Consider the following 22,290-nt stretch of genomic DNA (forward strand, 5'->3'; position numbering starts at 1 on the left):
GAGTCTGTGGGACGTTTTTGATCCAGGACTGATAGCATTCTCCAGGCTGTAGGTTGCCCTGGTAACACCATTTGGATGAAGGGGACAGAGGGATATCTGGGGCCTCTCAAAGTTAAGATGTCCTCGAGTCCTTACAGGGTATTGTAAAGCGTTTTAGTGCTGAACAAAGAGATTTTGGTGAAGTGAATGTGTCAATGTGATTTGTCAGTGAAAGTTGTTCAGTAGAGGCCTAAAATGGAACCATTTCCAGCATATGAGAGGTCACATGTACTGTTCCTCAGTGTATGGAGCTTATGCAAGACATACTGAAGGAGATGCAGGAACTAAAGGAGACAAGAGATAACATGAAAAAGGAAGTCAGGGTCCTTCAGAATCAACTCAACAAGGTGAATCCCCCCCCCCCACACACACACCAGGAAACCTGCAGGACACACAACATGAAACACAGGACATGCCTATCAACTCATAAACAACATATTTATTAACAACAAATACTTTCTATCACAGCCTTCCAATGATCAGTGCTTTTTTCCCCTATGTACTATAGATTGATTTGGACAATTTAGCTGATAGAATCAGTGTTGTGAAGCAATACTTCCACAAGCTAGAAGACCTGGAGAATTCCATGGTGAGTTAAACTATTCATATCCTGAAAGCAGGTAGTAGGTGATATCTTCCTGGCTATTGTGGGTGCTAATGTCAATACCTTTCAATCTATTACTTAACGATAAGTACATTCTTATTTATATCTACACTCTCTCACTGTCAATCTTTCTTTTGGGTGTAGCGAGAGTTTAAGGAGAACATGGCGCTCTACCCACACCCTGAAGAGCTCAGCCAGTGTGTAACATGGGAGGTTATGCAGGCCACTCTTGTCAATGACAGACAAAAGATAAAGGTTTGCTAGTTTTACACTAAATATCTCCCAAAGATCCCTTTGATAGTGTAATTAGCCTTTAGCTGTGAATACTTTAGTGTTTGCATATCTTAAAAAATTACAAAATTACAAGATTACAAAAACTGCAACTCAGGTTATGATATTCAAATTTAATGTCTAATTTCCAGATGATTTTAAATAAAATCTAAAACTAAAATATTTTGATTGATTATGACAATTTTTTATGATTAGCATCGCCAGGTTCAAAGCAGTCTAAAAATCTATAGTCTCTGCTTCACATTATAATACATAAGATTTGTCAGGTCATGTAAAGACATGTCAAAGCAATCACAGAACATTTATCTTATATATTTGGGATTACTGTGGATTCAACACATGGCACAAACACTTAATTTAGGTTAAAAATGTAATTTATTTTATAGTGAGATACATGATGTTGACATACTCTTGAATCAACTTTCTGTGCCCTTTCAATATTAATAATGGTGAATATATGAACAATTGTACATACAGGAACTGAATGACAGCATCACATGCAATGGATTGCCAGTTACACCCTGTGAAGTCAGCATCCCTTTGACCCCAAGGGTCTCACCCACAGTGGATCTGCATGGGGTGGCCAACTCCAGTGGCTCAACAGGCCCAGACCTTGGGGGCTCTCATGAGGTCCCCCTGCTCCAGCTACCCATGTCTTGGATCAGCAGGGGGGCTGAGCGTTACCCTGAGACGGTGGGCGCCCTCAGGGAAATTGGTCAGCTGCAGGAGAGGCACAAGAGGCTGGAGGCCCATGTGGAGCACCTGGAGGAGGGTAAGGCAGACCAGGCCCAGGTTCAGCAGCTCAGGGAGATGCTCAGTGACATGGGTATGGTCCTGTTACCAGGGCAACGTCACAAAGAACAGGGGTTGTATGATTTGTTCTGTTGCTTAGGAGAGAGAGACATGCATGCGAATATACTGGAGCAAGTGAATTGTCTGAAGACTCTGGTGGACACTGTAATAGCAGACAGAGAGAAGGTATTAAAGACACACACACACACACACACACACACACACACAATAAATCACAGTTTAGATTATTGTTATAGGCATGCACACAGAAGCACTTGATTTCGGATACATCGAGTGTGTCAAAGAGCCCAGGTGTAGGTGAGGAGGTGACTGAGTCCGAGTCATTGAGTTGTCAGGACAAAAGCAGCATCATTAGCGCAGATCAGTTGCTACAACAAAGCCTAAAGATGGCAAACCTCAGGTAAATATCAGTTTTTACCAGCAGGAGGCAGCACTCAACACTGAAATTCTAGAGCCTTCAAATCAAGAGTTATCAACTTCATCCTTACAGTCTCACTTATGCTGACACACATTCACACACTCACATAAACACATTAACGCTTTCACAGGAAATGTGTGCAGAAACTGGAAGAGGAGGTGGAAAATCTGAAAGAACTAACAGCTGTCAGTATTGAGAAGGAAAACAGTCCAAATAAACACATGCACCATCAGGTAAGAGATAGGGCTTAAGAGCAGTATTACTCTTGAAAGCGAAAGAGCACATTCCGTTCACTCTTCGCCTGCTGTGTGCCTCTAGCTAGGGAGTTTACGCTCCATGCTGGAAGACATGATGACATCATCTTCTATGCTGACATGGAGTCTACAGCAAGAGATGTCTGACACAAACCAGGGTCAGCAGGGCGAGACTTTAACTCAGGGACATTGCTGGGGTCAGGGAAGCCTAGGAGGTCTATCAGGTCAGGCTGGGCCCACGACCCCCTCTTCCATGGTGGATATGAGCAGGAAGGTAAGCTAGCTGTTCCAGTGCTATGAGAAACTGCATGGCATGGTCACTGGCTTCATTAAGCAGAAGGAAAGTGACAGGACAGAACTTTGGCATTGCGTAGAAGTACACAAACACACATGTAATATAGACAAACACGTATTAATGTAAATACATCAGCTAAGATTAGAAAAAAAAAAATAATTTTGCTTTCAAAACAACTTTTGTATTAACTATCATCCAGGAACAAATCTACAAACATTTTCAGTATATTAGTTATCTAAAAAAAGGGCTATAATTTCTTTCTTGTGTGTGCGCACGTGTGTGCGTGTGTGTTTGTGTTTGTGTGCGTACCCCAGTCCGCTGAGTTGATGAGCGACGTGCAGGGTGCAATCCTGCACCTACAGGTGGAGTGTGAGAAGCTCCAAAGCACAACTAGCCAGCTGATGGAGGCCAACATCCAGAAGCAGAGCCACATTGATGTGAGTGATGCTGTTTTAGGGGCTGGGCTCAGTGGTAAGCATCTAGAAATCAGGGATTACCACGAGATACAAGTATTCAGAAGAAAGCATTCCTTCTAGAGTAGGGCTAAAATTATTTTCAATGGAGGATGGGCTTTAAGAGTGCAATAGTAGCCACAGGCATTTCTCTCCACGTGTACCAGTGGTTTAAAATCCGAGCCCTGAGATGCTTTGGATGCTCTTGTCCCTGCTCTAAAACAACTGATTCTACTCATGAACTGATTACAAACATCAACGTGAATTATGGTTGTATATAGTGTAGATTTTAAAAAAGATTTTCAGTGCAAGACTGAAATTGGAGAAATACTTTTATTGGACTGCCCTCCAAAAAACTAATTCACCGAATGTCTTATCAGCACCTGTACAAGGCCATGGAGAAGCTGGAGGAGAAGAAGGCAGACAGGGAGGTGGTGGAGACGGAGATCGGAATTGTAAGTGTCCTAAAGTCTCACACAATCTCAAAACCAAATTCCATATAAGCCCAAGAACTTTGCATGAGTGGTGAACCTCCTTTTTCTCCTCCATTCAGAAAGCAGACAAACGTGCCCTGGAGACCAAGGTGAGCCGCATGCAGTTTGACACCATGACGGAACAGCTGAACGGGATGTTTCAGGAGCTCCTCAGCAAGGTCGCAGGCCACGAGCAGGACTGGCACAAGGTTATCGAGAAGATCTCTAAAGAGATGGAGAGTAAGGTGAACAGAACAAACCTGTAACTGCACATGCAAAACCTCCTTCTGATACTTTTGTACATCAGTACTGCAGGGGCTGGTCTTGAAGCACAGCAAGGCAAAAAGTTATGTAAAATCCCCCTAAAATTCACTGCCAAGTTCTCCCAGTACAGTAATGACATAGAAAAGCACTGCTGGATTTTTCATATTCTCAAACATGTCAGTTATTCCATCAGTTTAAATAAATGTAATGTAATTCAAGTAGATTCAGGTTTGTCATTATACATATATACAAGTGCTCAGTATAACAAAATGTGTTTGGCGTATTCTCAGTATATGCCAATATGCATAGAGTTGCAAAGGTGTCTTTAACGAACAAGTGTATATACAGTATAATGAAAGGCATTCGTAGCCTTTCTGAGATAATGCAGCATGCAGGTCAACATAGGCATGTAATTGCTCTATTCACAGTGTACTAAAATGGGAGGGTGGGTGGACAGATACATAATATTACAAAGGTACATTTATAGTATTTGGCAGATGCCCTTGTTCAGAGCAATTTACAGAAGTGCTTTGTAGTCTTTAGCAAATACATATCCTCATGTGAGCATAGATAGTATTTAGAAACCATGACCTATCAGCCTAAAGCCCTTGCTAGAGTGGAAAAGAAGGCAATAAAAGTTTTTAAGTTCATATTTAAGTGCTTAGTGACTCAGTGAAGAGAATCAAGATACTCTTCAGTCTTCATTAGAACTTAATTCTACTACTTTGGTGGTGTCTTTTCTTCTTTGTAGCTTGAGGGACAGTGGTTTATGTCAAGGAATACTAGGTTAGAAGACAGTGTGGTGAAGTATTGGGTTTGATTAGAGCTTTAGATATGTGCGAGTCAGTCGAGTTATGTCTTTATAGGAAAGCATCAGTCCATTAAAGGTAAATATAAAGTTGAGTAAGATAAAGATGAATCAAGGCAGAGGGAGCGTTAAATTTTGCATTACTGTGGCATTATTGGTCTGGGAGTGAAGAACATTCTCACATTCAGAATCTGTGCAGGCTGAGGATGTTGAGTCATTATTGGTAAATCAGCAAAGGACTTTGTTGATAAAATGTATATGGCCAGCTGTTCTCCTGCATCACATGTTCTCCTATGTCAATGGATCTGTGGTTCCAGCTAAACCGCATCGAGCTGGACCCTCTAAAGAAGCAGCTGGAGGATCGCTGGAGGAGCATAAACAAGCAGCTCCAGACCCAGCCAGCCCCAATACATGATGACGCCGCTGGCTTCAGAAGGTGAGACATCCACAAACTGTCCAACTGCATAACACTAAACCTTACAGCTTTGTAGTGATATGGTAACATTTAAATCTCTTCCCTTATTCTCTCACAGACAGCTTTTGACGAGGTTCCACTGCATCTCCTGTGATCGGCCTGTCGACATGCTGACTCCAGGACCGTGAGTCTGCCTTTTTCGGTTTTTATTTTTTATTGTTTGTATGTATTGCTTGAGCGTAAGGACAGTGCTCCCCGTCTCCCCTCCTTGTGTTTCAGGCACTTGATAACATTGCCCTCACCTCCTGGATTTCCCTCTCACAAAACAAACAGGCCATACACCACACACCGGTGCTACAGCCGACTGCAACACATCTCCCACCTGATGCAGACTGAGGAGTACAGCCAGGCCAAGTCTACTCCTGGCCTGCAAGTTCAGGTCAGCAGTGATTGCAGACTGGATGTCCTTCGACACCGCAAGTCCGAAAATATGAAATTGTGAGTTTAGTCTAGCAGTGACAAATGTCCAGCTGTTCTTGTCCTGTTTGATAAGCCAGAGGAGGTGGACATCCTTGGTCTGGACGGACACATCTATAAGGGCCGCCTGAACAACAGGGCTGTGAAGACAGTGGAGTCTAGGCTGCCCACCATCTCACCCAAAGAAGGCAAGGCTACCTAATCGCTTTCCAAACTCTGAGTGAGCATCACTCAAGGTCCAGATTACCCATAAATAGTTCTGGACAGTTATTGTATGTACATTGGACAAAACATTGCTGACATGAAGCAGCCTAGGATTTGAGCAGACAGTCTGGGTGGTGGAAATGAGAAGGTGGAATGCCTGGATTGACATGAGCTGCAGCTGCTCTTGTACCAGTTTAGAGTTTAAATTATAAAAAGCAAAGCAAACTTGATAGTTACACTGCTTAAAAAAAATCCAGACTGAAACTGTAACTTTTGTAATTAAAAGAGTAGGGTGAGTAAAGAAAGGTCAGAGATAAGAATGGTCTCTTAAAGCTGCTGCCATTCATTTTTAAGTTCTTGCTAAATTCTCCTGGACTTGCCAGTGCTGGAGCCTATAGAGCACTTCCCTGATTGGGTAATACAGCCAGACATTGTTAAAAATGTGAGCTAGTTACAGAGCCCCAGGCAGTCACACAGACCTTTTTGTTTTTGCAATAGCTTTCAGGGCTCACTATATTGTTCTTGAAATAAATTACTTTAAATGAATCAACTTAAATGAAGAGGATCATGGTAGTGTGGGTTAATACTTCATGCCAGAAAGCACATTATATTTTAGTGTTTTGCATTTGAAGCTAAATGTGGTGCCATTCTCCTGCCTGACTGTTGTGTGTGTGTGTGTTACCACAGGCAACAGAAATAAGACCAGCTGTGCATCACCACTAAGCCATCATAGTGCAAAGACACAAGGCAACCAATTGGGTGGGTCCTTGAGACACTCAGGAACAGGATAATTAATGGTGTAGGTTAGTTAGTAGTGATGCTGGTTAGTTAGTAGTGATGCTGGAGAAAGTTACTCACCTTTTTTTTTTCCTTTTTTTTTTTTTTTTTTTTTAAGGGGGGGATATAAAAATATGGGATAATAATTAGTTGGTAAGTTATAAGTGGTAGATGCTAAAAAATCCTAGGTGCTGAATCGTTTGGGCCAGTTAGCATTACTATCTTATTACACAAAGCCTTTCGACCTGAGCCATTTTCAGCCTTATCAAACAAAGTTTAGATAAATAGAGATTGATAAGGACACCAATGAAACTGCAGTAAGCCATCAGAATTTACATATAACTAATTGGTAAAAAAAAAAAAAAGTCACTCGGTACTTACATTCTATAACCCACTGCTAACAACCAATAGGTTTGCCTTTCTCAAATTTCCAATTTAATGTCAAAGTCCTTAAACCTTAAGACTTTAAACCTTATGCATTATTGATAAAATACCAGTGTGTACTGTGAAATTGAGAATCACAGAAGCACAGCAGTCTCACTCGCAACTCTTACCCTTTGTCTCATGCCTCCCCAGCCCAGGCTTTATGAAGAAACGGGCCACGTCCTCCGTGAGCTGCATTTCCCAGGCTGATCCCTTGATGAGCCCAACAACAAGCTTCTGCATGGCCAGTAGCTCTGCAGAGACTTCAGCCAATTAAACTCAGAGACTTCAGTGACCATGCTCCAGACCTCCTCCTGTCCTGTTTGAAAACACACATACCTTGATTTAATAATGCGCTCACAGTGGCCAGCATGTTCGCTACATTAAAGGAGCATGCAATGCTAGAATCCCATCATTCTGAAATAGTCCCTTCATGCATAATAAATTATGCTGCAGTAAGGCTGGGGTTTAAATGGATGCGGCTTCAAGGGCAGGTAAGAAAGTGTTTCTCATTCCACCTACGCCCTCCCTCCAGAGGAGCAGAATCAAAATAAACGTTGACATACATATAAAGAGTTATACCCTCAATGGCGTTATCAGTGGTTGGTCTCTAAGGACTTGCTGCTAAATGTAAACATCATCTTTCTCACATTAGAGAATGTCCACCGTTGGACTCTGGGGAAGTGTAATATAGAGTAAATAACAGCAGGAACATTGAATACAGAAGGCTTTGCAGTTATAAGATCTGTAGGTTGCATGTGGCCACAGTAAGTTATTTGTCATGACATGTTATTTGTGCACCTAGACAATGAGACCATATTTCCATGTCTTGTACCATCCCTGTATTAATGACTCAGGCTGTAGCGCCCAGCGTACTCTGTGACCTGCCCAGTCACTGAGCATTCTTGTTTTCATATTTCAGTCTATTTTTTCTTGTGCCTTTTGAAGATTAAGGTTAAGTTATCATAAACTGGTCTAATACAAGATAGGCCTTCTCCTCATTTGTAAATGGTCCTGGTACCCGCTGCTAATATAGCTAGGTAGGTAAAAGCAAATCATGACAAGAATCATCTTTAGCAGATGTTCCTTGTGGAAAGAATGTAAGGTTCAAATATTTGAAATATTTTTAATACTTTGCATGGATGTACAACAAACTAAATTGAGTGGGATGGAATCTACCCCACAACTACTAATGATATGGGGTTACTGGAGGTTTGACCCATTTCATAAGGGAATATTTCAACCACAAGGGGACACTCGAAAATAAGGGGTAGGGGTAAAAATAATTGGCCATTACATTGAAAAATGTGCATTTTGTGACCCCACTGTAACACAAGGTATGAAATGTGGAATGCTTATTAAATCTTTTTACATGACTTTCCTTCTCTTCACTTTTTCAGCCAAAAAAGAAAGTCATGACAGGAGTGTACGGAACAGCCTTGGCACAGGGGACACAATTTCTGACAATCGCTGTCAGAATATGTGACCCCGCTATACCATGACAGCAAATGGATACAGGGATAACCATAAATATATTTTCATTCATTCATCCATTCATTCATTTATTATCATGTCAGAGTCATCTTGTAATCACTTCTAAAGTTTATGTTTTATTCCACTGATATCAATTAGGCAACATTATCTATCCACAAAAGATGGATACATAAAATTAATAACTTAAAAAGAGGATTAGATCTACTTTAAAAATACTGTTTGTATGATTGTCCAACTGGAACTAATATAAGGAACCCTAACAGGGATGACTTGGTATTGTGCCGGCTGCCACAGGCAGCCGCAGGGCTTTATCTCAGTAGAACTGCTCAGTGTTCTCACGTGGCACAGAATCAGTTGCTGTGCAACCGTGGACGCCGTGAGACACGACATATTAGGAATGTTTTGTGATTGGCGGAGCAGGCGTCCAACAAATAAAGAGCATAGAATTCACGCTCATGGTTATAGCCAATGTCGTGTTTAGTAGGCAGGACAAGTGAACTAGAACGTTGGACAATCTTGAAACAATTTACCAAAGCAGAGCTGGTAACATGGGGATTAAGAGAAACAAATAGCTGTGGACAGATTTTTTTTAGGTATAATGTAGAAAAGACAGACAATGTATTTTAGAGGCTCTCTCCTATTATAGAGCCGATTGATCTTTGATTATACAGGGTAATTAGAGGATTTTTTCCCCTAGAAAACCAAAGCGGGATTTTCACGTTTGTTTGATTTCATAGTTTAAAATAGGCTCGTACTGACCTTTCTGTTTTGCGTATTTTACAGTATTTTACGAAGCAAATTAACAAATGGAACCAGTAGTATTCCATATTACTACACAAATCATTTAATAATCTTTTTGTGGTACCATGTCATCCGACATAAGTTTATTTAACCTGGTGAATCTATCCATCGGCACACCAGAAATTGGAGCAGTTAATTTCAACGCTTTGCACACTTTGTTGCACGCGATCCTGGAACACTTGAAGATACAAAATGTTACCGCTGAATGGAGAGAACCGGACGAGGGTCACGATCCCAGAGGGGCTCTCGCGACCAAGACCACCTTATCAGGGGAGAGACCAAACATCTACCACCACATGGAGGACAGGCTGAGACATCTAGAAAACAAAATAAACGCGCTGGAGCGGTTTCCAAGCGGCCAAGAGTTGCTTAGTCGCACCGCTTCTGGGAGCACCACATCAGTGAACGACATGTGGCAGCTGATGCAGCTCCGTCGAAAGGTGGAAGCGAACGAAGAGGGAGTGTCAAAGGTTAGCCCCGCCTTTTAAGTTGATAACTTGGTCACAAAGAGTAAATGTAGATTTAGTTTGCTTATGGTTTATATTTTTCATTTGCTATTTTAAATAGTTTTAGTATGCATCTAAGCCTTTATTTGTGAGGTATCTATCTATCTATCTATCTATCTATCTATCTATCTATCTATCTATCTATCTATCTATCTATCTATCTATCTATCTATCTATCTACCCCCCCCCCCCTCTCTTTCTTACGTGTGCACGCACACTGCAAAGGACTACCCTGGGGTGAAATGGTTCATCAGGTCCACTCAGCAGTAAAGAGATGATTGATGAAAGACTCTTGGACAATGACTACCTGACACTGAGCTCCATTCTCAAATGACTCCTCTTTCTGCCTTTCTTTCCAGTGACTAAGCTGCACTGTCACCCACACACAGCCATTCCACTGGATAATTTAAAGAAAAAGAACTTCATAATAGTACATAACATTTTATCTGTACAGAGATTTTCCATGTTTTTCCATATGCACAATATTGCCTATGTGTAGATTATCTCCTACAGAAATGTATCATAATGTACATTGACTTCTAAATAATATGATTAAACATAGACTAACTGACATGACAACATGATGGATGGCACTTCTTATTGCTGCGCTGGGAGCCCTGACATTGCCTAGACATGTCTGTGAGGTTATAGTCTAATGAAATCATACCTCTCCTAGATTCTGTTTCCATCTTCCTCTGATAGCTCTGAAGTAATTAACCCCCCACTGAGCATACAGAGAATAGCACCTAGCTGAGGCAAATCACAAAGTGCACAAAGAGGTCATGCTTGGGTCCTCTGAATCATTAAAGCCCCATTTGGTTGTGTTCAGAGTCCCTGGCCGACCCAGCCTCATCTCCAGGAAACAGAGAAGGAGATATACAAGGGTGGAGGGGGCAGTCTAGGGGAGCTGGCAAAGGACAGGTCAGGTGGTAAGCCAGAGAGGTGCTTGCCTAACCCACTGTGGTTGTTGCCTAGGGGGATACTGCTTTCACATGCGTCACATGTGTTAAGTGTGTGTCTCAGAGTGACATGGTGACCGTACTGGGCAGAGGAAATTCTGGTGTGTCAGAAGTGGAACGTCGAGGGGGGTCCAAGCAGCCTGCTACCCCAGCCCAGCACTGTTAATGACTGACCACTCATCTACAAGTGTGCTGTTGCACAGTCACAACAGACCTGTTGATAAAGTTCTTATGTTAGGCAGTAGGGCCTGTTCTCTTTCACTTTATCAAAGTGATTGGGATATTTGGTACTGGCTGTTGCAGCTTCTGAAACCACAGTGTTTTGTTAGTGGTGTTTCAGATTGGTGGCATAAGTATAGGCCTGTGTCTTATGGGACAGCTCAGGGCATGAGGCTCTGTTGAGGGTTTGGTAATGTGGTTCTGTGTTAAGGACAGCCAGGCTGTAGGAACTCAGGGCTGTGATCCAAAAAGCTGTTGTAGGGCAAGTTCTCTCTTTCTTCTTCCTACATGTCATGAGTGAGTGCAGTTCATGAGAAACTGGTTATATCCCCTTGCCTTGTTTATTTTCTCTGATAATCATGTCATTCCTACCTGTTATCATGTGTATCACACTACTGGGAGGGACTAACTAATTTCCTCTTCCATATGTTTTCTCAGCCCTTTAGAAATTAGTAAAACCACTCAGTCATTAGTTGACAAAGGAACATTTTGCTTCAAAGTTCCTCCCATCCAGTGCTTTCCCAAATTTTCCAAACCCTGTACTGCAGTCCTTCACATAGTTCTTTTGTCCAAGTCTTATCTGATTGTCCCTTCCCCTACCCGTGATTGATTCATTGTTACTAACACACACACACACACACCCACACACACCCAAAACCATGATGGAAAGTCAGATACATAAAGTGAAGTCCATTCCAGCATCTGTGTTTATACAGTAATATGTATTAGTCATTATGAATTTTAGTGCAGGCATGCAAGACTGTATGTGTGGTTGTGTAATGGAGCATATGGTTATGAGACAGTGGTTGTGCTTCATAGCATATTGGACATGGCTGAAGGATTATGCCAAATGCTACAAGCAGACTGGGACTGTTGTTTTAGAGCTACTGGAAGAATGTCTTTGTCATGGCTTCTGTCTGTTTTGTTTACCTGATTTGTTCTGTGAATCTAATAAGCGAAAACTCCAAGACAAATTTGATTTGCCAAGTCAAACGGATGACACAGGGGAAACCAAACAAAAATAAAAGGAAGACAGGCAACCCTATAAGAAAAGGGGTGAGACACACAGGTCAGTGGAGACCATGGGGTGTATTTGATCCAGAACTGATAGCATTCTTCAGACTGCAGGTTGCCCTGGTAACATCATTTGGATGAAGGGGACAGAGGGATTTCTGGGGCATCTCAAAGTTAAGAGTATTACTTTCTTCTGAAAGAGGGAAATGTCCATAAGTGAGTCTACAAGGAGCTGTAAAACCTTTTAGTGCAAAGTACTGGAAAAAAATAGATTTTTGGTGAAGCGAACGTTTCAATGTGATGTGATTGGCCAGTAAAAGCTGTTCAGTGGAGAAGGCCTCAATTCCAGAGTCTGTTCTGTTCTGTTCCTCAGTGTATGGCACTTATGCAAGACTTATTGAAGGAGATTCAAGAACTGAAGGAGACCAGAGATAACCTGAAAAAGGAGGTCATTGCCCTTCAGAATGAACTCAACCAGGTGACTTAGTTGAACTGGAAAGACACAGATCAAAGCTAGTTCATAATCAATTCATTCATTTCATTAACAACAAATATGTGCTATCTCATCTTTCTTATGAACAAGGACTATGACTTATGGATTTTTACATATGTAGATTAATGTGGATCAGTTCACTGATAGAATCAGTGTTGTGGAGCAATACTTCCACCAAGTGGAAGACCTGGTGAATTCCATGGTGAGTTAAACCATTCGTGCATTGAATGAAAGCAGGTAACAAATGGCAGCTAAAATGTATTCCTGGTTATTGTGTATATAAGTTGAATTTTTACAGGGTTATGTTTCTTTCTGTACTACTCTCATTCATTCTCTCTCTCTCTCTCTCTCTCTCTCTCTCTCCTTGGTAAAGCGAGAGCTGAAGGAGAAAGTGGCGCTCTATCCGCACCCTGAAGTGTTCAGCCAGTGTGTGACATGGGAAGTTATGCAGGCCACTCTTGTCAATGACAGACAAAAGATAAAGAAGGTTTCCTAGAGCTTTAACACTGAATGTATTCATAAAGCTTGCAGTAACTGGTTTATTTAACAGCAGATTTGAAAAATTATGTCAGGTTCAGCTTGTCTAATTACCATAATATTTTACCCAGAATAATAATTGCAAATATTTTAAGTTCTTGTTATCGTTTAGTATGATTGTTATCATTTGTTATTATTGCCTGGTTCAAATCAATACACTGTACATTACAGCACAATAGTTTGTGCTTTACATAACATTTATTATTTATGATGTTGTGTATATCTGTGATTTGTCAGTAGTCACAAAGCATTCATCCTGTAAAATGTAAAAGTAAAATATTTCTGTGGTACTTCTTTCCTATATCACCTTACTGTCCCTGTTCAATATTAATCATGGTGACTATATGAACAATTATATATACAGGAACTGACGAACAGCATCACAGGCACTGGACCTCTAGTTACACCCTGTGAAGTCAGCATCCCTTCGACCCCAAGGGTCTCACCTACAGTGGATCTGCATGGGATGGCCAACTCCAGTGGCTCGACAGGCCCAGACCTCGGGGGCTCTCATGAGGTCCCCCTGCTCCAGCTACCCATGTCTTGGATCAGCAGGGGGGCTGAGCATTACCCTGAGACGGTGGACGCCCTCAGGGAAATTGGTCAGCTGCAGGAGAGGCACAAAAGGCTGGAGGCCCGTGTGGAGCACCTGGAGGGGGGGAAGGCAGACCAGGCCCATGTTCAGCAGCTCAGGGAGATACTCAGTGACATGGGTATGGTCCTGTTACCAGGGCAACATCACAAAGAACAAGGGTTGTCAGATTGGGAATGTCAGCTATTGGTTTTTAAAAGAACAGGCTTCGAAAACAACAGTCAAACACAGTCCTGAATGAAATATTTTCTCTTTAGCTTTAACATAGCTGATTGAACTGGATGGTAACTATGAGGCCGCTTCAGATGTGTTGGAGCATGGAAGCATCCTTACATATTTGAATTGTTCTCTTTGTCGGTTTCTGCTTAGGAGAAAAAGACATGCCTGAAAATATGCTGGAGCGAGTGAATCATGTGAAGAGTCTTGTAGACACTGTAATAGCAGATAGAAAAAAGGTATTAAAGACAGACTCACACACACACACACACACACACACACACACACACACACACACACACACACACACACACAGTGTAGATTGTTGGAGAGTTTGGGAGTGCAGGTGTAGGTGAGAAAGTGAGTCTGAGTCATTGAGCTGTCAGGACAAAGGAAGCATCATCAGCGCACATCAGCAGCCACAACATCTACACACAGTAAACCTGAAGTCAATACTCTTTTCTGCCAGCAAGTGGCAGCATTCAACACTGAAATACTAGTGAGCCTTAAAATCAAGGAAATATAATTTTGTGTAAACTTGGATGCTTAGTGCATTGAAAACTCTCAGAAATGCTCTCAGTCTCACTTACATCAACACAGACACATACAAACACAGTCCCTTCTCTTATTGAAGGATATACTGCTATAATAGCACTTTAGGTTCATCAGGTCAGGCAGGGCCCACAAGCCCCTTTTCCATGGTGGATATAAGCAGGAAGATAATCCATCTGATCCAGGACTATGAGAAAATGCATGGCATGGTCGCTGGCTTCATTAAGCAGCATGAAAGTGACAGGGCAGAACAGAACTTTCGCATAGTGAGTACAGGCATGCAAACACACATGTAATATAGACAAATACAACATACACATATCTACAAGAACTACAAAATCTTTTTTTCTTGTTTTCAAAACAAATTTTAGCAATTAGCAAGTATTAATTAGTGAAGAGGATAATTTATGTACATTAAACCTGGTGATTATCTTCTTTACTCTTGTGACACACATTTGTTTTGAAAATGTTTGATATGTACTGCAGCAAGTGATACTGCAAACAAACAAAGAAAAAAAAAAAATATATATATATATATAATTTTTTTTTTCTTATGTGTGTTTGCACTCTTGTCTGTATGTATATGGTTTTTTTTGCATGTTTATGGTGTACGTACTCCAGTCCTCTGAGTTGATGAGCGATGTGCAGGGTGCGATCCTGCAACTCCAGGTGGAGTGTGAGAAGCTCCACAGCACAACTAGCCAGCTGATGGAGGCCCACCTCCAGAAGCAGAGCCATATCAATGTGAGTAAGGTTGTGTTAAGGGCTGGGCAAGCCCAACCCTTAACAAGGCATCTAAGAATCAGTGATTAAAATGAGACACATGTATTAGAAACGTAAAAGCAAGCATTCCTTCTAGAGTAGGGCTAAAATGATTTTCAATGGAGGATGGGTTTTAAGAGTGCAATAGTAGCCACGGGCATTTCTCTCCATGTGTACCAGTGGTTTGCAGTCTGAGCCCTGAGATGCTCTGGATGCTCTTCTCCCTGCTCTAAAACAACAGATTCAACTCATGAGCAATTTACAAAAATCTCAATAACGTGAATTATGGTTGTATAGATTAGAGATTAAAAAATGTTCAGAGCAAGACTGAAATTAAAGAAGCATGTTGGACTGCCCATAGAAAAACTGAATGTGCCTTTAGAAAAACTGAATTGAAATATTTACTGAATGTCTTGTTTATTAGCACCTGTTCAAAACCATGGAGGAGCTGGAGGAGAAGAAGGCAGACAGGGAGGTGGTGGAGACGGAGATCGGCATTGTAAGTGTCCTAAAGTCTCACACAGTCTCAAAACCAAATTCCATATAAGCCCAAGAACTTTGCATGAGTGGTGAACCTCCTCTTTCCCCTCCATTCAGAAAGCAGACAAACATGCCCTGGAGACCAAGGTGAGCCGCATGCAGTTTGACACCATGACGGAACAGCTGAACGGGATGTTTCAGGAGCTCCTCAGCAAGGTCACAGGCCACGAGCAGGACTGGCACAAGGTCATCGAGAAGATCTCTAAAGAGATGGAGAGCAAGGTGAACACAATAACATTTCAAAACAAGTGACTGCAGGTGCATGAAGCAAGACAGTTCTGAAACCAGGAGGATTATGTAGTATTGCCCACACACAACAAAGTAGCAAGTTTTGTTACATATCATTTCAAATATCATTTGTTACATATCATTTCAAATGTTACGTACCAGACACGTAGCAAGCACACATTTAAGCTCTTTGCTATCTTCAGTGGTCAAGGTGAACAAAAAAAAAGACCTGTAACTGCATTATACAGTGGTTCCCATGGGGTTGGTTTTGAAATACAGCCAAGAAAATGTTCTGACAAGTTTCCTCAGTCTGGTAATACCACAGAACTGCACTGCTTACAAATTTTTTTTTTATATTCTAACAAATTTGGTATGAAGGATCAAGATTTCTAGATGATCAATCAAAGCAGGAAGAGCACTAACCTCTGCATTACTGTGGCATTGGAGAGGGAGTGAAGAACATTTTCACATTCAGAATCTGTGCAGGCTGAGGATGTTGAGTCATTATTGGTAAATCAGCAAAGGACTTTGTTGATAAAATGTATATGGCAAGCTGTTCTCCTGCATCACATGTTCTCCTATGTCAATGGATCTGTGGTTCCAGCTAAACCGCATCGAGCTGGACCCTCTAAAGAAGCAGCTGGAGGATCGCTGGAGGAGCATAAACAAGCAGCTCCAGACCCAGCCAGCCCCCGTACATGATGACGCCGCTGGTTTCAGAAGGTGAGACATTCACAAACTGTCCAACAGCATAACACTAAACTTTACAGCTTTGTAGTGATATGGAAACATTTAAAATCTCTTCCCTTATTCTCTTACAGACAGCTTTTGGCGAGGTTCCACTGCATCTCCTGTGATCGGCCTGTCGACATACTGACTCCAGGACCGTGAGTCTGCCTTTTTCAGTTTTTATTTTTTGTATGTATTCCATGAACTCAATGGCAGTGCACCCCTCCCCCCCTTGGGTTTCAGGCACTTGGTAACATTGCCCTCGCCTCCTGGATTGCCGTCTCACAAGACAAACAGGCCATACACCATCTATGAGATGGAGCAAATGCGTCATCACAGCAGGAGGTAAAGGGACATATGAAACGTGTTTCTCCTAGAAACACCTTGATTTTATGTACCAATGACATCTTATTGTGTGTAGGATCTGTTTGGAATATTTTGGTGACATAATTGTGGAGCTATTTGTCCTATAACTTTGGCCAGGATACAAATTAGACATACAGGATGTGGAAAGAAATTGAATGAGAATACGAATTGATAATGAAAAGCTTTCCTTCTGCCTGTCCTGGGTCCACTGCAGAAGATCAGACATGGCACTTCCAAGCAGTGAGTCAGGCAGTGCACCGGGGATTAGTCAGTAACTTTGTGCTTTTCTCATACTCAGTAATATGAACATTTAAGGTGGATCCCACTGAAAATGGTATGCATTTTGTGTCTGATAAGAAATTGTTGAAATTACACCCCATTCTGTTTTTAGCTCAAAGTGTATTGAATGAGGGCAGGGTAAATAACCACAGCATATTGTGCATTGTCCTAATTTGACAGTCTTTGGTGCTTTTGCAGTACTGATAGGTGCAACAATTCACCCTTAATCAGTAATGCAACAAGCTCAAATAACTTAATCTCTTGACAAAATAAGTTATTTTTTAAAAACAATAAAAGTTCGTTTTAGATTAATTACAGATTCCAGGTTAGTGTGGTAAACTGAATGATCAAACCTGGGGGCTTCAGGTCCTTTAACTTGCGTGTACACCTTATTTATGATCATCCAATCTAATGAAAAGAAATATGTCAGCTGTGTGTTATACAGGTGTGTAAACATGTAAGTACTGAAGTTTTGTTTACTGACCTGAAAATGGTTCCTTGTAGAGAAATATTCCCACCAAGGACAATTTCCTGAACATGGACTAGTTTTGGACTTAACTGCATTAGCAAATGTGAATCACCATTGGAAATTCTTTAAAATCTAGATTCATTGCCATGCTTCGTTTTATTTCATATTCAGTGAACGGATCCCAGAAATGACGGAGTATGGCTATTTGGCCCTGTCACGCAGCTGTGGTGGCAGTCACACCCTCACCTTTGCCAACCGGCGCTACAGTCGCTTGCAACACATCACCCACCTGATCCAGACAGAGGAGGACAGCCAGGTCATGTCTAGTCCTGGCCTGCAAGTTCAGGTCAGAAGTGGGTAATTCATGATCACTGCTAAAAGCATTTAGATCACTTCTAATATCACTTCTGATGGACAGTCATCACTTACATTGCAGTAATAGAACTTATAGATAGAGCTTATAGATAGATCTTGGATAGTAACAGATCTTAAAAATGTGTTACTCAAACGTATAATAACTGGGGGTGTTTGTATGAGAATAAATATTTTTATGAATATTCATAGTTTTCTTGTTTTGGATACGGGTGCTGAAGAACAACATTTGGTTTACAATGAACTGGTATCCCTTTACACTGCCAGTCTGAAAGTATTAAATTGTAAGTTTAGTCTAGTAGTGACTAATGTCCAGCTGTTGTTGTCCTGTCTGATAAGCCAGAAGAGGTGGACATCCTTGGTCTGGACGGACACATCTATAAGGGCCGCCTGAACAACAGGGCTGTGAAGACAGTGGAGGCTAGACTTCCCACCATCTCACCCAAAGAAGGCAAGGCTACCTAATCGCTTTCCAAACTCTGAGTGAGCATCACTCAACCTCCACATAACGTGAAATGGAATCTACCAGCAGCAGCCAGAAATTATTGTAATAACACTGGACAAAGACACTCTATAGATCTGTAAAATGGCTGACATAAAGCAGGCAAAGATTAGAGCATATGATCTGGGTGGTGGAATGAGAAGCTGGAATGTCTGGACTTACATGAGCTGCAGCTGCTGTTGTGGCAGGGAAGATCAGCACACTTTGCTAATATGGAGGTCTGGTAGTGTGAATTTTCTGCATACTCTTATGGTTCTTATGGCATTCCATTATACAAAACATCTTTAAGATGATTGCATTGCCCCAGCATTGTTCCTTGGCTTTGGCATACTTTCAGCCAGTCTGTGGACAGACAAGACTGGAAATGTGAAGCTTAATGTATGCTTCTGAAGAAAACTTGTACAGCATTTATTTAGTATTCAAATACATTTCAAACTTAGACTGTAGTTTTTGAGATTAGAAGATGACATAAAAGGATCTTTTTGAAAGTGGGTTAATGTAATGCTTTATGTCAAAAATAATCTAATATTGTAGTATAGTGACCAGTCTTTGAGAACAGGTCTTGCAAAATGTACTGTGCCCTTTATTTGCACATTTTGCCACTACAGTCAAAGTAAATTGCCTGTATCTGACAACAGCACATGTGCAGTCTCATACCTGATAGTGATCATTGGCAGTGTCAGCCTGTTTGTGTTGTGGAATAAAGAGGCGATTTATGAGGTCTTGTGTCTAAGGTCAAACATGATTTCTGCCTCTGCCTGACATTCAGTGCTGTTGTTTTTTGTCACAGCAAACAACTACAAGAGCAAAGACAGGGCAAGCCGCTATCAGCCGCAAAAGGGCCCCAGTGCGGACGCCAGTTACGGGTCTCTTCTTAGGCCTCAGAGTGCCAAGACACATTGCAGCCACTCAGGTGGGTCCCAGATAGCATGATGGTTTAGGTTTGTTAGCAGTAACACTGAAGGATATTGCTCACTTTTGTTATTTCTTTTAAAAATGGTTCAGGGTAAGATATCAGTAGATAATCATGTGCTGGCATGTAAAGTTGGAGAGCAAACTATTAAGACATGCTAAATGCTGAAAGGTTCAATACTATGAATATAATAAGCACGGCTGATCATAAATCAGTGCTTGGATAGCTTAGATCAGTGATTAGATAGCCAAAATAAAGTTAAACCAAATGAAACTGTAGTAAGCCATCTGAATTTAGACTGGTTGAGTATATCTTTAGGCTAATACATACAAGTAATTGATAAAATTCACAATATGTAGTATATATAGTCACACAGGACAAAACTTGCATTCCTACAACACCCTCCTGGTTGCCAGTAGGTTTCTTTTACATTCTTATATTTTCCAGTCTTTAAACACCACACTTCCACATTGCTGTTTTAAAATGCCTGTGCATACCACAAAACTGGGAATGAACATACTTTTCCAGTTGTGATTGTCACTCAAGCACAACTAGCCTCTCCCCCAACCTTTACCCTTTGACCCCCCAGCTTCAGGCAGTTTTGTGAAACAGCGGTCCATGTCCTCCATGAGCTGTGTGTCTAACGCTGATGCAGCCCACTCCCCTGCTGATCCTGACACTGAGCTTCTGCATTGCCAGGAGCTCCACAGAGACTTCAGCCAATCACAAGATGGACCGGGGTCATCATTATAGACCTCCTATAATCTTATTTCATTACATGTGTACCTTATTTTGAAAATGTTTACAGCTGAAAGGATATGTGTCCAATGTGTTAAAGAAAAAAATGCAATTACTAAAGTCCAACTACTCTAAATTAGTTAAACTGGTCAATAAATTGTGTAAATTGTGGTATTATTGGTATTATCTGCAGTATACCTTTTGCTAAATGTCAGCACATTTACTGAGGCAGGTTTCTGGCTAATTTCTGCCTGGCTTATCCATGCCTAAATTTAAAATGTGTCTTCTTTATAATACAACCTGTTCAGGTTTTGCAGCTTTTGGAACAATTCAGTCAATTGCCAAGTCATGCTAATAAAATATGTTTTCTAAGCATAGATTATTTATGCATTGACAATAAATATCTCACCTTGTTTATTTGAACTCCATCATGGCTGCCTGACATGTATGGTGTCCTTAAACAGAAAAAAATCATTTTGACTTGACCTGCTACTCAATGTTTGTTTGTTGCCAGACTTATCTAACCTTGCTCAGGTTTCCTCATTTACTAATAAGTTTACTTGATTTAGTCAAATTCACTAGACCTTAATAACCAGACATTAAATAATTATTTAAACATACACTTAAGCAGTCGAGCACTATCATAACTGATAGACAGTGTTTATATTTAAAGTATTAAGTCTGAATATAATATCCTTCTGGGTACACAATTTCATTAGCTGATATGGTCAAAAGTAGGTTCCACTGAGCTCTCTTTACTCCATGGCGTACTGAATTACTGATCTCTGTCTGCTGGCAATATTTTTCAAATTTCAAATGAGTTGTATATATTAACACTTCAATCCTTTAAAAAGTCCTTAATGGGGTAATTGAATGCTAATAGATGCTTTATAAGCTGTGGCCTGGTGGGTTGTGTTGATGGGTTGCAATAAAACTATTTCATTTAAAGAAATTTAAACAGTTGTTTATTCATTCACCCCTACCAAAGCTTATTTTTAGAGGGATACATTTACTAGTTTTTTTTTTTTTTGCAGGGTTCTTTGTATATTTTAAAGATACTATTTTACAGTAGCATTTCTACTCTATTGGCAGTTACAAGTTACACATGTAGTAGGCCTAACTTGACCAAATCAGAAATGGACCATACATATAGCTCTACATAGCTCTGTCTGAGAGTAAACCCTCAAATTACATTACTGGTTCTGATTACATTACTGGTTCTTACATTACTGGTTCTACAGCGGTGCTGGCATCACTGTCACCAAATAATGTGAATGGGGTTACTATGATAAGAAGAATGTGGACCAATCAGTGAACTGTGAAGGTAAGTGGCAGAAGCACATTGTGCAGAGCAGAGGGTGCATGTACACACTGTTCAAAAAAAAAAAAAAAAAGAAGAAGCTGTGGCAGGATGTATGGTTTAAATATCCTGTGAAGGACACATTGTTCTGCCTAACGCACCCCACAGTGGGGGTGGGGCAGTGTAATGTTGGTGTCTGTTCTTAGAAGGCCCTGGCATAGGAGATACAGCAATACCCATCAAAATGATGTCATGAAACAAATATTACATTTCAAATTTACTGCAACGTGCAATAGCAATCTAACAACTTCCAAATATGACCATATATTCAGTAATGGTGATGTATTACATTAGGTAATATATTTTCGGGCAGACTGAATGCTTGTTTTTTTGTTTGTTTTTTTTGGGAGGGGGGGGGGGGGGGTGGAGCACTCACAGCAACAAAGCCTAGTCCAACTTGCATCCATTTTTGTGGCTTAGCCATGTTGTGATTGTTGTGATGTAAAACACCTTATGTTCTCAGGTTACAAAAAGACACACACACCTTCACAGATCACTGATCAGTCCACATTTTTCTTATCATAGTAACCATTCATATTATTGGTTGACATGAGTTTCTACTTTAGATAATGCATTTTATGCCACAGCATTTAGAAACCCAGAGTTTGAGAGATGCCATGTTCTGAGTTTTACACTAGTTTG

At 41.0% G+C, this 22,290-nt stretch overlaps 2 protein-coding genes across 5 annotated transcripts; both read left to right on the plus strand.

Moving 5' to 3' along the window:
- The first annotated feature begins 547 nt into the window (after window positions 1-547).
- On the plus strand, window positions 548-5,805 carry LOC145653849 (glutamine-rich protein 2-like). Its single transcript, XM_081708335.1, has 12 exons — window positions 548-628; window positions 788-898; window positions 1,412-1,912; window positions 2,296-2,398; window positions 2,484-2,693; window positions 3,029-3,151; window positions 3,547-3,621; window positions 3,720-3,884; window positions 5,029-5,147; window positions 5,245-5,310; window positions 5,406-5,565; window positions 5,680-5,805. The coding sequence occupies exons 4-12, from the start codon at window positions 2,387-2,389 to the stop codon at window positions 5,803-5,805; spliced, it is 1,056 nt and encodes a 351-aa protein (XP_081564461.1). The 5' UTR covers window positions 548-628; window positions 788-898; window positions 1,412-1,912; window positions 2,296-2,386.
- Window positions 5,806-8,386: 2,581 nt separating this feature from the next.
- LOC113576815 (glutamine-rich protein 2) lies at window positions 8,387-21,241 on the plus strand. 4 transcript variants are annotated; one of them, XM_035536434.2, is made up of 16 exons: window positions 8,394-9,772; window positions 12,374-12,478; window positions 12,615-12,695; window positions 12,867-12,980; window positions 13,395-13,743; window positions 13,992-14,077; window positions 15,012-15,134; window positions 15,577-15,651; window positions 15,750-15,914; window positions 16,525-16,643; window positions 16,742-16,807; window positions 16,893-16,994; window positions 17,935-18,109; window positions 18,475-18,586; window positions 19,428-19,550; window positions 20,140-21,241. In XM_035536434.2, the coding sequence occupies exons 1-16, from the start codon at window positions 9,368-9,370 to the stop codon at window positions 20,301-20,303; spliced, it is 2,364 nt and encodes a 787-aa protein (XP_035392327.1). In that variant the 5' UTR covers window positions 8,394-9,367; the 3' UTR covers window positions 20,304-21,241. The 4 variants fall into 4 exon arrangements, 3 of the variants coding, with proteins under 3 accessions (XP_035392327.1, XP_035392364.1, XP_081567158.1); XR_014122748.1 differs by lacking the exon at window positions 20,140-21,241 and having other exon boundaries at window positions 8,387-9,772; window positions 17,935-18,116; XM_035536471.2 differs by lacking the exon at window positions 12,615-12,695.
- The last annotated feature ends 1,049 nt before the right edge of the window (window positions 21,242-22,290 follow it).

The sequence above is a fragment of the Electrophorus electricus genome, chromosome 3 (genome assembly GCF_041902795.1).
Source record: "Electrophorus electricus isolate QZ-2024a chromosome 3, ASM4190279v1, whole genome shotgun sequence".
NCBI classification, from domain to species: domain Eukaryota; kingdom Metazoa; phylum Chordata; class Actinopteri; order Gymnotiformes; family Gymnotidae; genus Electrophorus; species Electrophorus electricus.